This window comes from Aquarana catesbeiana, linkage group LG01, assembly GCF_042186555.1.
Source record: "Aquarana catesbeiana isolate 2022-GZ linkage group LG01, ASM4218655v1, whole genome shotgun sequence".
Lineage (NCBI taxonomy): Eukaryota > Metazoa > Chordata > Amphibia > Anura > Ranidae > Aquarana > Aquarana catesbeiana.
In genome coordinates this window covers 574,878,082-574,892,796 of record NC_133324.1, presented here as the reverse complement: position 1 = coordinate 574,892,796, position 14,715 = coordinate 574,878,082, and the positions used below count along the sequence as shown (strand labels likewise).

Genomic DNA, 14,715 nt, shown 5'->3' with positions numbered 1-14,715 from the left:
CCATTGGAATCCATATTAAACGCTGTCCATGAGGTTGATTTACTAAGTGCCGATTCATACAGGGGCGGCACGACTTGCAGGTCGCCTCACCAAGGCGACCTGCACACGACTTCAGCGGCGACTTGCAAAACGACTTCTGTATAGAAGTCAATGCAAGTCGCCTGAAGTCACCCCAAAAATACTACAGGAACCTTTTTCTAAGTCGGTGTCCCTCCTATTAGAACGGTTCCGTAGTACAGAACGGGAGGCAACTTGTAAGGCGGCTAGGTCGCCTGACAAGTCGCCCCTGTGTGAACCGGCACTTAAGGCAAATCTACTGTCCACTGCAAGTGCACTTGCTCTAGATCTTAGTAAATGATGGGGAAGCTCTGCTGATTTTTTATCAACCAATCAGCTGCAAACAAAAATACAGTTTTTTAATTTTCCTTGCATGTGATTGCTTATTCTTTGCAAAGCAAAAAAGCTTTCCCTTTTTTACCTAGCTCTGGAGCAAGTGTACTTGCACAGTCTACGTGCCTTTAGTAAATCAACCCCCATGTGTTTTTGACACAGAAAAGAAACGCACTGGTTTGCATCTGGTGTGAACTGATCCTAAAAGCTGTTTTCATCTCTGTTTTGTGCTGGTTGGAAGGATTTCCCATTACTTTCTGTACTGGTAACAAGACTGCAAAAAGAAAAAAAACCTCACAGACATTCAAACCCATCCCCATTTAAATAAAAAAAATTCCTGTCTCCTGTCCTGTCTTTAACTACACTATGTACATGTTCAGGTGTTTGTGATAATACACATTTATAACTAGATGATTACTTATAAACAGACCACACAGAACAGCTAATGGACGACCCTAAACAGCTCTGCTGTGGCACATGTTCTGAAACTCGTGATGTCAACAATTCCTGCAGCAGCACTTCCGCGTTCCACTCTCTTCTTGCGTTCCGTTTGATTAGTAGTGCCTTCGTCGAGTTTACAGGCTGATGTTGGTAAGGGGAAATAAGCTGATCGCCGAGCTACCACTCCTTACCCGGAAAGATGGCGGATCTACTGAAGCAAGCTCATTTGCAGCAGAAGAGGTGACAGTTGTTACCATTTACAAATACTGCGATGAATGTGTATCTGTAATTCGTAGAATAGGTTGTAAGGCAATGCTCTTTAATAGAAAGCTAGCTTTGTTCACCTGTATACATGTGCTTGTATTGTATTCTGAAGATGGAAATGAAGGTTTATGTTGTCTGGACTATGATGATCTTTGTCAATATTTAAATAGGGGACTGTGATTGCTGGCTGTGTGTAAAGAAAAGGCTGTGCCAGCCAGTCCTGGAAAATGAAGGTATTTATCGTAACATGGAGGATTCCATACAATATTACTATCCTTGTTTCTGTTTGGTGACTCCAGGAGTCTTATGCCTTGTACACACGATCGGATTGTTGGCCAACAAAACTGTGGAATTTTGTCCGAAGGGAGTTGGCCCAAACTTGTCACACAAATGTTGGCCAACAATTACGAACGTAGTGACGTACAAGACGTACTACGCGGTTTTTCAGCTCTTTAGCGCCACCCTTTGGGCTCCTTCTGCTAATTTTGTGTTAGTAGAAGTTTGGTGATCATTGATTCGCGCTTTTCTTTTCACGTTTTTCATTTATGCTTTTCATTTTGTGCTTTCCAGTTCGTTTCTGAACGGCCGTTCGTCAACCAGACATGTTGTGGAATCGGAGGAGATAACGTGTTATTTATTATTGGCCTTGGAGTTATTGTTTTGACATTACTTTTTGGGTTGAATAATGATTTGATTTGGTATATTTTCTATATTTTTGGATGCATAGAATGCACTTTTTGGTTAAGTTCTATTGGCAGATAGTAGGTCTAATTTTTTTTCTTTTTTTAATGCACAATAAAAAAATTGTGGAGAATAATACTTGGCTATGTGTTTTACTTCAAATGACAGTTTGGGAGTAGGCAGTTACATTTTATAAAATACAATGTAAAATTAACAAGGGGCACTAACATAGTTGTATCTTTGATCTTATAAACTACGGGATAATGGTGTTGTGGTAACTTGCCCAAATAAAAAATAAAAAAAAAAAAAACAAGCATAATAATATTATTCTTGATATCACTAGAAAAAAAAAAGCCTTTGAAACTCTGTTTGCAATAACTCTATCAGTATCACCAGCAAAGCAGCTTTATTATTATCCCATTAAAGAAGAAGAGAATTGTGCGCTGCAGTTGGAGATTTCATATTTTGCCGTGTCACGAATGTTAATTCTCCATTACAAACGCTGGTTTACAAGACCGACCGCTTCTGGCTTGCCTTTTCTTCCGAGCATGCGTGTTTGTACTTTGGACTTTTGTCCGACAGACTTGTGTACAGACGATCGGAAAATCCGACAAACATTTTGTTGGCGGAAAATTTGAGAACCTGCTAGCCAACATTTGTTGGCGAAAAGTCCGACAACAATTGTCCGATGGAGCATACACATGGTCGGACTTACCGCCAACAGCCTGACATCCAACATTTCTCATCGGAATGTTTGATTGTGTGAACGGGTCTTAAGGGTGACCATACACACAACAACCTGATTGCACAATCCTTGTACAGTCTTATATACATTTGCTAAAACTATGCAATATGAGGGTAAAACTATACAATTCAATCAATCAAAACACTCAGACTCTTACATTTATATAGTAGATCTGAAGAAGATTGTATAGTTTATGGTTAGCTTGAGAGCTTATCTCTGGTGTTTGTGGTCATTTCACTGTAGCAGTAGGTTGCTAGTTCAGCACATCTTTTCATTTGAGACACAGACAGGAAGATTAGACCCTAGATTGGTCACACACCAGGGTACAAGTGTATTCAGACACAAGATCAAACCCGTCTATCCTGTCAGGAAGCTGTCAGTCAATCATAAGCAGCAGATACATTCCCTGCCCTGCTACCACACATATGTAGAGGTGTGGCTAGGGAAGGCCCCAGCCCCCTGTGATTAATAGCTGTTAGCATTAACAGCTCCCAGTAGCAATTGTGGAATCTTACAAATTTCTCTTTGGAATCCTACTGTTTCCCCAAAAATAAGCCCAGGTCTTATATTAATTTTGGCAACCAAAAACACAGTAGGGCTTATTTTCGGGGTAGGGCTTGCCATTTAACCCCCAGTTTGAACAGAGTAAAAGTGCTTGTAAACTGCTATAATCCTCGCTTTTACAGTAGAATATAGTGTAAAAAGTATGTGTTTCTGTAATCTAATTGTGTCGCCTTCTTCCGTGACCCACCTGATCGGTCTTCCCTGGCACAAGCACTGCAGAGGGAGGGGGGCCCGAGATCCCCCACTGGCAGAAGAGGAGAGCAGCGGGGATCAGCTGAGCGCGGCTTGATGCTTCCATGGCCCGCCTGAGCTCTCTTACCCGCTCCCAGCTTTGCAGAGGACAGGGTGCCCGAGATCCCCCGCTGACAGCTGGCATAAGAGGAGAGCAGCGGGAAACAGGTGAGCGCGGCTCGGCGCTTCCATGGCCCGTTTGAGCTCTCTTACCAACTCCAAGCTTTGCAGAAATCCCTCGCTGACAGCTGGGGGAAGAGGAGGAGAGCAGCAGGAGGTCAGCTGAGCGTGGAGCTATAAGAAGGTATTTTACTCATTTATATTACAGAAACACACACCTTTTACACATAATACTGTAATAGAGAGGATTCTAGCAGTTTACAACCACTCTAAACTTATTTTACAACTACTAAACTTATTTTCAGGGTAGGGCTTATTTTTCAGCGCTCCTGGAAAATCAGGGTAGGTCTTACCTTCAGGGTAGGTCTTACCTTCTATACATATTGCTCATGTCTATACAATATACAAAACCCTTAATGGATGGTAGATTTTGGAAAGTTAAAACAATGCCCACCTTTTCGGTCAATCTAAAGCTCACCACACATTGCTATCTGATTGTACAATCTTCTTTGAGGTGGCCATACATTGTACAACATATGTACATTTTTTTTAGATGTACCCAAGCTATGTGATATTAGAACAGACCTAAACAATCCATTTAATGTATGTAGCCAATCAGATAGGCCCCTGCACTGCAGAATGGACAGTTGGTTGTACAGGAGATTGTACAGTGTATGGTCTACCAACATCAGACAGGCCCCTGCACTGCATAATGGATGGTAGATCTATAGGAGATTGTACGATCAGATTGTATAGTGTATGGCCTACCAACAACTATGTAGTGCAAATACCTACCTGCTTGGATAAAAGTTGATTGGATAGAGTAGGTAAATCCTCAGATTACAAAGGTTTGATAAATCTAAAGGTGATTATACAAAGGTCAGATTGTAATGTGTATGGTGACCCTTAAGGTTTCCTAAAATAAGACTTTGAAATTTGGGAAAATAAAAGACATATGACTAATAGATGTTGTGTCAAACCTGTCGTCCTAATATTTGTTCTTTGTCTTCAGTGTTAAAATTGCTCCAGGAGCTGTTGTGTGCGTGGAAAGTGAAATCAAAGGGGATGTGACAATAGGTCAGTAAACATTTCATTCTCTCTACTACATGTTATTTAAAACAGTATTAGTCCCTTAAAAAATATATAATATATTGCAGCTTATTAGTTCTTAAATGTGGTGGCTGCATTCGTATTCTTTTTTATGTTTTTTCTTTGTTTTGTTTTTTACATAATGATGTAGCCAATAGCACACCTCATGTTTTAGTCCCCATTCACACTGAGCGACACTGCTGCATCACGGTTTTTCCTATACTGTAAAATCCGATTTATCAGTAACTGATTTATATTTTCAGTTCCTGGAATAGATTATTATTAGTATTTGTGTTATATGATTAGCTTGCTTTTTATCCATTTTTCTATATAGAATTATGTGTTTGTGAGGTTTATGGTTGACTTATTTTTAAAATAGGTTTTTAGGCTAAAAATTTGTTGGCATATTCTCTATCTATAATATATATTTCATATTCTGTTATTCTTGTCCCCTTGCCTCTCATACAGGTCCAAGAACTGTGGTTCATCCCAAAGCGCGGATATATGCTGAAGCAGGACCCATTATTATTGGTGAAGGCAATCTAATAGAAGAGCAGGCTTTTATACGTAATGGGTAAAGTAAATGGCATGAAAGATGACATTTATATCCTGTGTGTATTGTTAAAGTGCTTCAGTCACTCCAAGAAAAAAAAAAATTAAAGCCGCATTGCAAAAGAAGAGTTCGAATCTATACCAGTTCATTAGGAGGTGACTCTGATCTTCCCTCCCTCTGGCCGAAGGAACTTCCACATCCAACACATTTCCAGGGTGTGTTGAATGCTGAAGCTTTGCTTGTTAGAAAGGCCTGAGATTGTGATTATTGTAAAGTTAGTGTGGATAGAATTTATGACTATACAGCACATGCCAAGTTGGTGGTGGTGAACGTCCCATAGTTATAAAATCTGTTTTGGCTTGAAAACAATCTAAATGTCAGTAGACAGCATATGACTTTCACTTGCTGAGCTCTTCTGTAGAACCTCATGGCATTTCACACAGTTGTAATCTTGCAGTGTTTAGAGCAGGGGTAGGCAACCTTAAAGAGGTGGAGATCTACCTGAACAACATGGGAATAGTCAAAGCTCTCCAGCGGTGTCGCCCAGTGTCACCCCCTCACACCTGATTTAAAACTCTAATTGCCATACTACCATGACGCAATCATGTGCATTGTACGACAATCATGGGTTTAAATCAGGTGGTGAGGAGGCAACATATCGCCTCCTCACCACCTGTAAAACACACTTGGATCTCTTTTTAGAGGAGCAGCAGGGGCTGCTGCACTTGTGAATGAGCCTTTTTGCATTCCGCAGCGCCACCTGCGGTTGAGTCGTGGAATTATCACCCCCAATTCCTATCCCCTTTAGCTGAGGCAGCAGCCAAAGGTGTACACATGCTGCAGCAGTAATTAAATCTCCTGATGCTTTTGGTGGGTGCTGCCGACTGCTAAACGCGACCCATTCAAGCAAATGGGGCCACTCTGCAAGTGCCCTGCAACTGCATGCTTCTGCAGGGTCCAAGGGGTTAAAGCAGGTGTAGAGAAAGCAACACAACCCTGACTGCTTCAATCTCTTGTTTGCTGTACTGCACAAGTTTTCAAGGCACTTGCAGAGTGGCCTCCTTCACTTGAATGGGTAATGCTTGGCAGGTGCTACACCCACCCACCATGACATGGTGTATAACTCCTTCTGTGGCTGTGACATGTGTACACTCCTGGCCACTGCAGCTAAAGGGGGTGCGGTTAAGGCAGGGGTGATACAAACATGTCTTAACTATGGGGTTTTACAACCCTCCCAAACTACAAATGTAAATGAACCCTAATGCCCTGTACACACAATAGGATTTTCTGACGGAAAATGTGTGATAGGACCTTGTTGTCGGAAATTCCGACCGTGTGTAGGCTCCATCACACATTTTCCATAGGATTTTCCGACACACAAAGTTTGAGAGCTTGCTATAAAATTTTCCGACAACAAAATCCGTTGTCGGAAATTCCGATCGTGTGTACACAAATCCGACGCACAAAGTGCCACGCATGCTCAGAATAAATTAAGAGACGAAAGCTATTGGCTACTGCCCCGTTCATAAAAATATCCATATCCGGAAAAAACCCATGGATTTTGTTGTCGGAATGTCCGATCAATGTCCGACCGTGTGTACAGGGCATTACTGTTCTGAGCCCCCTATAAGGCTGCTTTCAAACTGATTTTCTGTGATTTACCTGCACCTCGGGTGCTGCGCAGTGCATTTGCCACTTTCCTGGGTTAGCTGCGCTTTGCCATAGACTTCTATTATATCCTGCATTCAGAAAGTGCACCAAACCCACAGGATATAATAGAAGTCTATGGCTAAGTGCAGCAAACCCGCAGTAAAGCTGCAGGTACTCTGCACTGCACCCTCAGTGTGGGTAAACCGCAGCACATCAGTGTGAAAGCAGCCTTATACTAATATGCCCAGTGTATTGCTTCAGACTGACCCGATGATCTCTTCTTTCCTGCCGCTGGCACCACTCTGAAGACTGCTAGTCCGCAAAAGGGGTGGAGTGCAGTTGGTATCATTCATGCATGGGACAGAAGCCAACACTACAGAGGAGGCATCGGCTTAGGCAGCTCTTGCTCCCTACTACAGCTCCAAGTACTTCCTTTGCATTTGATGCTCTGGGATGGCGGGTCAGCAAGCCCAGACCTCTATCTACCAGTCACCTGGCTACAATCTACAGGTTTCTGATTCCCGGTTTAGAGGAATAACTCTTTAAAGCCTAATTCTAGGCAGCTAAAGAAGGGTTTTATTGGTGCCCCATTAGGGAGTTTTATCCTGTCTCCTGTGTGTTACATAGAACAGGATGGTAAAAAAAAAAAAAAAAATGTCACAAAATTCAGATATCTTAGTGTGGGAAGCCTTACAGGCTTTCTAAGCTGTCTTTGTCCCCACTAGGGAGATTTCCCATCACTTTCTATCATGTCATTAGATCAGGGAGTGACCATAAACAAAAAACCCAACAGGGACATCACCAGCAATAAAAAACAAAGTTTTAACCCTTCCTAAGCCTGTTTTAACACTGAATTAAAAGAGCTTGTTAATAATTGTAATGTTTAGAAACCTCTTGATCAGATTTTGACATGGAAACACTATGGGGTTGATTTACTAAAACCGGAGAGTGCAAAATCTGGTGCAGCTGTGCACGGTAGCCAATCAGCTTCTAACTTCAGCTTGTTCAGATAACCCTGGAAGCCAATTGGTTTCTATGCAGAGCTGCACCAGATTTTGCACTCACCAGTTTTGGTAAATCAACCCCAAAGGGTCATGTCACTGGCAACAAACTGACAGCCTAGGAGTCTTGTATCTATGAAGTCGTTCCTTCACTAGCCAGCAAGATATCACTCCCTTAATGCTCCCTCGATAGCAAGTGAGACTTGCCAGCAAGGCAGCAGTGTTGTATAGGTACAGAGGATGCGCTCACTGGTAATTCTGCTGCTGATGTGTCAGCTGCAACAGAATTGCCAGTGTGGCAGTATGACATAGTCCAGTTTACGTGGACTATAAACTTTGATGAATTCAGGAGAGGATTTAACATGCCTGTGATACATTTAAAATAGTTCAGAAAATGTATTCCCAATGTAAAATTAAAAAGATCTCATCTGTTCACGTAAAAGATGTTGATTGGACTATGTTTTCCCTACGTATCTTCTGGCACAGCACATGAGAGAGTATGGTCTGCCCACTTAAAACAGGAAACAAAAGGCTCATATTCAAAAAAAAAAGCACTTGTTACCTGTCAGCCTCAGTTCTTTGTGTTTACTTTGCATATCAGGAACTTTTTTTTACAAGTACTGTAGTACAATGTGTCTTGGCTAGATGCAAGGGCCGGACCCAGTCTAAGCAGCTATTCCAGGATTGTGGACCTGGGCGCCAAAGATAGGTGGGCTACAGGGAATCCCTGTGGAGAAGAGCTTACTACCTTTGTCCAGAGGTGTGTACTTTTTCCCTAGAGGTTTCCTTTTATCTCTTTTATAGATAGGCAACTATCACCATTAGTTTTAGGGCATCTAATTACCCCTCTCCCTGTACAGGGTGGTAACTTCTGGGCCTGCTAAACATTCAAGTGTGTGCTAATGTTTGTGCATACGGCTGTTGGTGACCCTTTCTGACCACAGCCAGCCTGGCAACCCCAACTCAGGGATTTCTGCCGTGACCCCCCCCCCCACTTCCCTCCATAAGGGTAACTCAGCTTGCAGTCCCAAACTTGCTGATAGATGGGCCTCAGAAAGTAATTGATTGATTGGGACAGAGGTGGAGTCAGGAGTGGGCACAGATCCAATGGTATAGTGTGCAGGAAATTATGGCTTGAATGACAATGATTCCCACCACCAGTGGCTTTAGGATAAGCAAAAAAAAATTGTATTTTAATGCATTTTTCCATTTACTGGTGGTATTCACAGACTGGGCGCAGTTATTTTGCTTTAGCAATCAATGTGAGTTATTCCTAGGCAACTAGTGTTGGCCAGATGCAAAAATGTAATGGCTATCTTAGGATTTTTATCTGCATGGGCATTGATCTGTAAGGCTGGGTTCACACCTATGTGAATTGGATGCGACTTACACCGCATCCAATTCGCAGGACGTTTTAAAATCTGTTCATTTGAATAAGGCTGGTTCACATATGTGCGTTGCCTTCACACTCTGTATTGCCCGTGTGTGTTTTCTGGGCATTGCTGTGCGAATTGCAGGCACATAATCTTCTATGTGAACAAAAATTCTCTCCCCCTCCTCACTACACCTCCCCCCCTCTCCCTGCTCAGCTGATCTGCAGATACAACGGAGAGGAATCGCTGAACAGCTGCTTTTTCTCTTCGCAGAGAAAACAGAGCTGGAATTCGCACCGCACATGTTTGAATTAAAGGAGACTCTGTTATCTAAATGAGATGGGTTGGATTATAAACTTCGAAAAATCAAATCTAGTTCCCTCCCAAGGGGTAATGTTTCTAGGCTACATTATAGACTTTACAATGGAGAAGTATTCTGCCAACACAAAAAATAATTGAAAAACATCAAACATGTGTTCAATATCAAGGCTACTAGTAGAGATCAACCTTCAGATCAATGATGAGCAGAATGTTGGGTGTAGAACAATTCAAGATAATTGCGGAATTTTTCTTCTTGTAAACTAGGACAGATCACAAAAGCATTGGACACCCAAATTCCAGTACCTTATCATTCAAACTGAGCTTGGTGTGGTAGATGCATGCTAGCACATTACGACTTAAAGTGATTGTAAAGAAGAAGGTTATTTATCCCAATGCATTTTATGCATTAGGATTAAAAGCCTTCTGTGTGCAGCAGCCCACTAATACTTACCTCTGGTCCATCTAAATCAGCAAATCGGCTGCCCGGGACTCCCCTTGGCTGGGACAGCAGCACGGTCCCATTGGCTCCCACTGCTGTCAGTCAAAGTCAGTCAGCCAATCAGGAGAGAAAAGGGATGGGACCAGGCTGGGGCTCCATGTCTGAATGGACACAAGGAGCTGTGGCTTGGCTCGGGTGCCTGTGGGGGCACTCAACAGGAGGAAGGGGCCAGGAGCACCGAAGAGGTACCCGAGAAGAGGAGGATCTATGGTTGCTCTGTGCAAATCCACTACAACAGAGCAGGTAAGTATGACATGTTTGTTATTTTTAACTTAAAAAAAGAGACTTTACAATCACTTTAAACTGCCCAGTGTCTAATTTTTTTTTTTCTTTTTCATACATCGTGGGACATAGAGTTAGGCTAATATTCATTACCTACTGGGTTATACTTCATCTCCAGGTGAATGGACACTGGTAGACCAAAGATCCTTAGACAGGAAGTGATCCCTTATATAACCCCTCCCATACAGGAAGTACTTCATTTTTTTACCAGTGTCTGCAAGGTGGATTGCACAGTTGTTCGAGCTCTCTGAGCTCCAGGTCTCTAGTCCCACAAACGGTTCTTAAATGAATCAAGGGTTTGACCGATCAGGACCATTTGACACAGGCTCTATATGCTTAGATAAATGGTACCCGAGCCTCACAAAGAAGACTCAAAATCCTGCGAGGCATTCCTGCAGGGTACTTTACAACTCCAAGGGAGTGGACCCTAAACATGAAAAGGGTACCCAGTCCTTGAAGGTCCTCAAGTGACAGGAACCTGCCGTGATGGGTGAAGATTGGGCTCTTAGTTTACTAAGCTGCCCTGCACCTGGACAGGTAAGTGAAACCCCTTTAATTACTTATTGTGGGGTGTCCCAGTGATTGTAACAATCAGTCAAGCTAGCTAGCGGCTGGACACCTGTGTGTGGTGACCATACGGGGGAGTTTTGGCTAGCTGTGGTTGTTTGCAAAGTGTACCTTTTTTGCTTGTGTCTGGCTGTTTTTTACTGTATGATGGCGCACGACGGTGCGCCCTGGTGCACGTGCATTCGCAAAAGTGCTGCTGTGCTTAGCAGTTTTGTTTTGGGGGCCGTGGCGCACACAGCTTCGCCGCACATGCGCCGCAGCCTTTGTCTGGACGCACAAAGATACGTCACACGTGAATACAGCCACGCCCATTCGCTGGGACCGCGCACGTGCATATGCATGCACAGAACGTTCCGGCACACAGCCAGCTTATTTAAGCTGTGTATGCCAAACGTGCGGTGCTTCCAGAAGGCAGCTGTGGGACACAGAGCAGGCTCTGAACCAGGCATTTGTTGTGGTTCATTTCCCCTTACCCGGGTCACGTGAGTCACCACATGTTGCTTGGCAGGCTAAAGGTGCTTAGCAGGATTGTTGCATAGGGGCTTGGTGAGCCCTATTAAAGGGTCTCCCTTCTGAGGTGTGTTAATACTACACCCAGGTACTCTCTTTTTGTGGCTAGTAAATGTCTTTAAAAAAGAGGAGCGGGACTAATACTACAGGGAAGGGCACACCTATGTCGTCAGTAGTTCCTGATGAACCTAGTCGTATCCCTGGTGTTCTATCCCCTGAAAGACCAGAGGCTTCTGGGCAATCTGAGCCACTGCACCTATCTAGTATTGTGCCTACAATCAACGCTGCTGCTTCGCCCTTTATCACCAAGGATGAACTGTCCTGAGCCCTAGCCGGGTTAGAGCACAGGATTGCTGGCATGATTGCCTCCATCCAGTAGGGTGGCAAGAAGCGTGACAGATCCCCCTCCCCAGAGCCTCCTAGTTTGGAGCAGGAATGGATTGAGGATGGGGAAGAGCTAAAAGCTCAGGATTCTGTAGAGGGCCTGGCAGGTGAGTCTGCTTCCGAGCAATCTGGACAAGAAGATATCCAGTTGATGTCTGCCTCTCAGTCGCAGAGGCTTTTGATCCTGACTCTTACCAAAATGGTTTGTTCTGCCTTTAAGTTGCCTCTTGCAGAGGTTACTGAGCCCCCCTGGTCCTCTTTGGGGTCCCTGAAGCCTATTCAGGCCACACAGGCTTCCCCCTTACACCCTCTGCTGGAACAGGCGGTAGATAATGCACAGGGCTTGAAAGACCCTGTTGACAAGACATTGGAGTCATTATTAAAGGCTTCCTTTTCTTTGGCCAGTTCAGCCATTCAGCCAGCTGTTGCAGCAATTGGTATCTGCCAGTCCGTAAAGGATCAGGTCAGAATGATCTGGCTGAAAATAAGACAGATATTTCTCAAGTGCTGTGTTTTGCTGTTGATGCCTTTAAAGGATTCAATACAGCAGGTTTCACATTTGGCCCTCTCGTCTGTACATATGCGCAGACTTTTGTGGCTTGAGAACTGGTCAGCCGAGCTTCCTTGATAAAAGTTATTGGCTGGTTTCCCCTTTTCATGGGGAACGTTTATTTGGTGATCATTTTGACAAATATATCTGAAAGATTTCCGGAGGGAAGAGTTCTCTACTTCCTGTGAAGAAAAGCACCAGACGTCCCTCGTTTAAAGCCTCAGGGACTGCTTCCTCAAATGTCTCAGCGCCAAGGCAGTTCCGCCACCAACAGAGCGCTAGAGCCAGGGACAAGCCGCTAGGCTAGGGCCAGAAAAAGCCCTGGGTCCAAAACTCTTCTAAACCCAGCACCAAGCTCTCCTTTTGAGGGGACGTCCCCACTCTGTCGGGTGGGGGGAAGGCTGCTGCACTTTGCGGACATTTGGAGAACAATTGTAAAAAAAGCAAACTGCGCTATTAACTGTGGGAACCATGCTGCAACTCAAGATGTTACACAACACCAACACAAGAATACAAAAAAAAGAGAAGCTGCGCTAGATAAATTGACCTGTGAAGCACTCGCCATTCAGGAACTGGAAAGATGCACTCACAAAAAAATGATGAATGAAAAACTTATAAAAATAAAAATTGTGATTACTAAGTGAACTAAATAGTGTAAACACAAAAAACCTGAAAAAATGTATAAATGAACTAAAAAAAATTAATAAATGGAAGTGAACCAAAAATGCCAATGAGACAAATGAACTAGAAGTTTACACTAAAAGCATAAAAAAGTAGAAAAATTGTCCCAATAGTGTTAAAATGAGGCTGAACAATAAAGGATTGACAGATAAATAAAAACATATAATGACAAATTGCCAACCTGATAAAGTGACAATGGTGAATAATATTCTCCAACCGAAAAATGGTGTTAAATATGTAACAAATGTAAGTCCATATAAAAATAGCAGAAAAATAAGGAAAAAAAAGCAATTTTTATAATGGTTCCAACTGCATATGCTAATGGTGACTGCTGAGACTGTGGTTAGTAAATTCAGAAGTGATAGTCCATAAGGATGTATCAATGAATCCTCCACGGTGACTTATGATACAAACACCCCAGAAAGTGTGAAGAAATAGGAAAGTGCCTCCACCTGAGCACACGCTGCCGCTTACCAGATCGATATGGTCCCTCCTTATGGGGGACCAGGGGGCGCCTATGGCTTATAACCCAGCCTAGGGTCTCTGTGCCGTGCACCGAACTCCTCAGCGGTGATAATCCTCATACGATAGGATACGATTAATGGTTTCCCATAAAACAACATAAGGCTTGCATACTATAAAACCCTTTAAATTTATTAAGCTTAAAAAGACAAGTAAACACTTACAGTTAAGTGAAATAAAACCAGCAATAAGAAAATCAAGCCAGCCGGCTCTCGATAGCAAGCCGTTACTTCCGGGACTAGCATAATACGCGGTGACATCAGCATGCCGCTCCTCTCCGCGTATTACGCTAGTCCCGGAAGTAACGGCAGCTATCGAGAGCCGGACGGCTCGATTTTCTTATCTAGTGATTCACTACAGATGCCAGTCTCTCAGGCTGGGGAGCGACCCTAGAGGGACTCACAGCTCAGGGGGAATGGTCAAGGACAGAACAGATCCTGCCCATCAATGTCCTGGAATTACAGGCAGTATGTCTGGCCCTACGGTCCTGGACGGTGGAGCTTCAGGAATGTCCTATCCGGGTTCAGTCCGACAGTGCAGCTGCAGTGGCCTAAATAAACCACCAAGGCGGTACCAGGAGTCGTTCAGCTCTGACGGAGGTGAACCACATACCAGCCTGGGCGTAGGGACATGTGCCGATTCTATCGGCAGTCCATATCACGGGAGTAGAGAACTGGAAGGCAGATTATCTCAGCTGCCAGCAGATCTGCACGGGGGAATGGTCCCAGGGGTGTTCCAGGAAATTTGCCGGCATTGGGTATGTCCAGAGGTCGACCTATTGGCATCCAGGTTCAACAACAAGCTACAGCAGTTTGTGTCCCAAACAAAAGATCCTCTGGCAATCGGAGCAGATGCTCTGGTAGTTCCATGGAGCCAGTACTCCCCGGTTTATGCTTTCACTCCTATCCCTCTCCTTCCACATTTGTTCGTAAAAGAGGGGGTTCCAGTCTTACTGGTGGCACCAGCCTGGCCCAGAAGGCCCTAGTTCCCGGAGATTGTGAGACTGACAATAGACGGGCCATGGACGCTTCCAAGTCGCCCCAATGTACTGTCTCAAGGTCCTGTATTCCACCCCAATTTACAGTCTCTAAATTTGACAGCATGGCTATTGAAGCCAGGGTGTTAAAGGACCGTTGCATCTCAGGACCAGTGGTGTCTACCCTAGTGAATGCTAGAAAGCTGTCACCAGGAAGATCTATCATAAGGTCTGGAAGACTTGTATTACTTGGTGTGAAGCCAGAAAATGGCATCCTCGAAAAATACGTGATTGGGAGAATTCTCTCTTTTCTACAGTCAG

The 14,715-nt window shown here is 43.8% G+C and overlaps 1 protein-coding gene across 1 annotated transcript in view; it reads left to right on the top strand.

Moving 5' to 3' along the window:
- The first annotated feature begins 932 nt into the window (after window positions 1–932).
- The window catches only part of DCTN6 (dynactin subunit 6), a 29,322-nt gene continuing 15,539 nt past the window's right edge, over window positions 933–14,715 (top strand). The window contains exons 1-3 of the mRNA XM_073597726.1: window positions 933–1,071; window positions 4,449–4,513; window positions 4,994–5,099. Of these exons, the coding sequence (XP_073453827.1) occupies window positions 1,031–1,071; window positions 4,449–4,513; window positions 4,994–5,099 (212 nt within the window). The 5' untranslated portion in view covers window positions 933–1,030. The remainder of the gene's footprint in view (window positions 1,072–4,448; window positions 4,514–4,993; window positions 5,100–14,715) is intronic.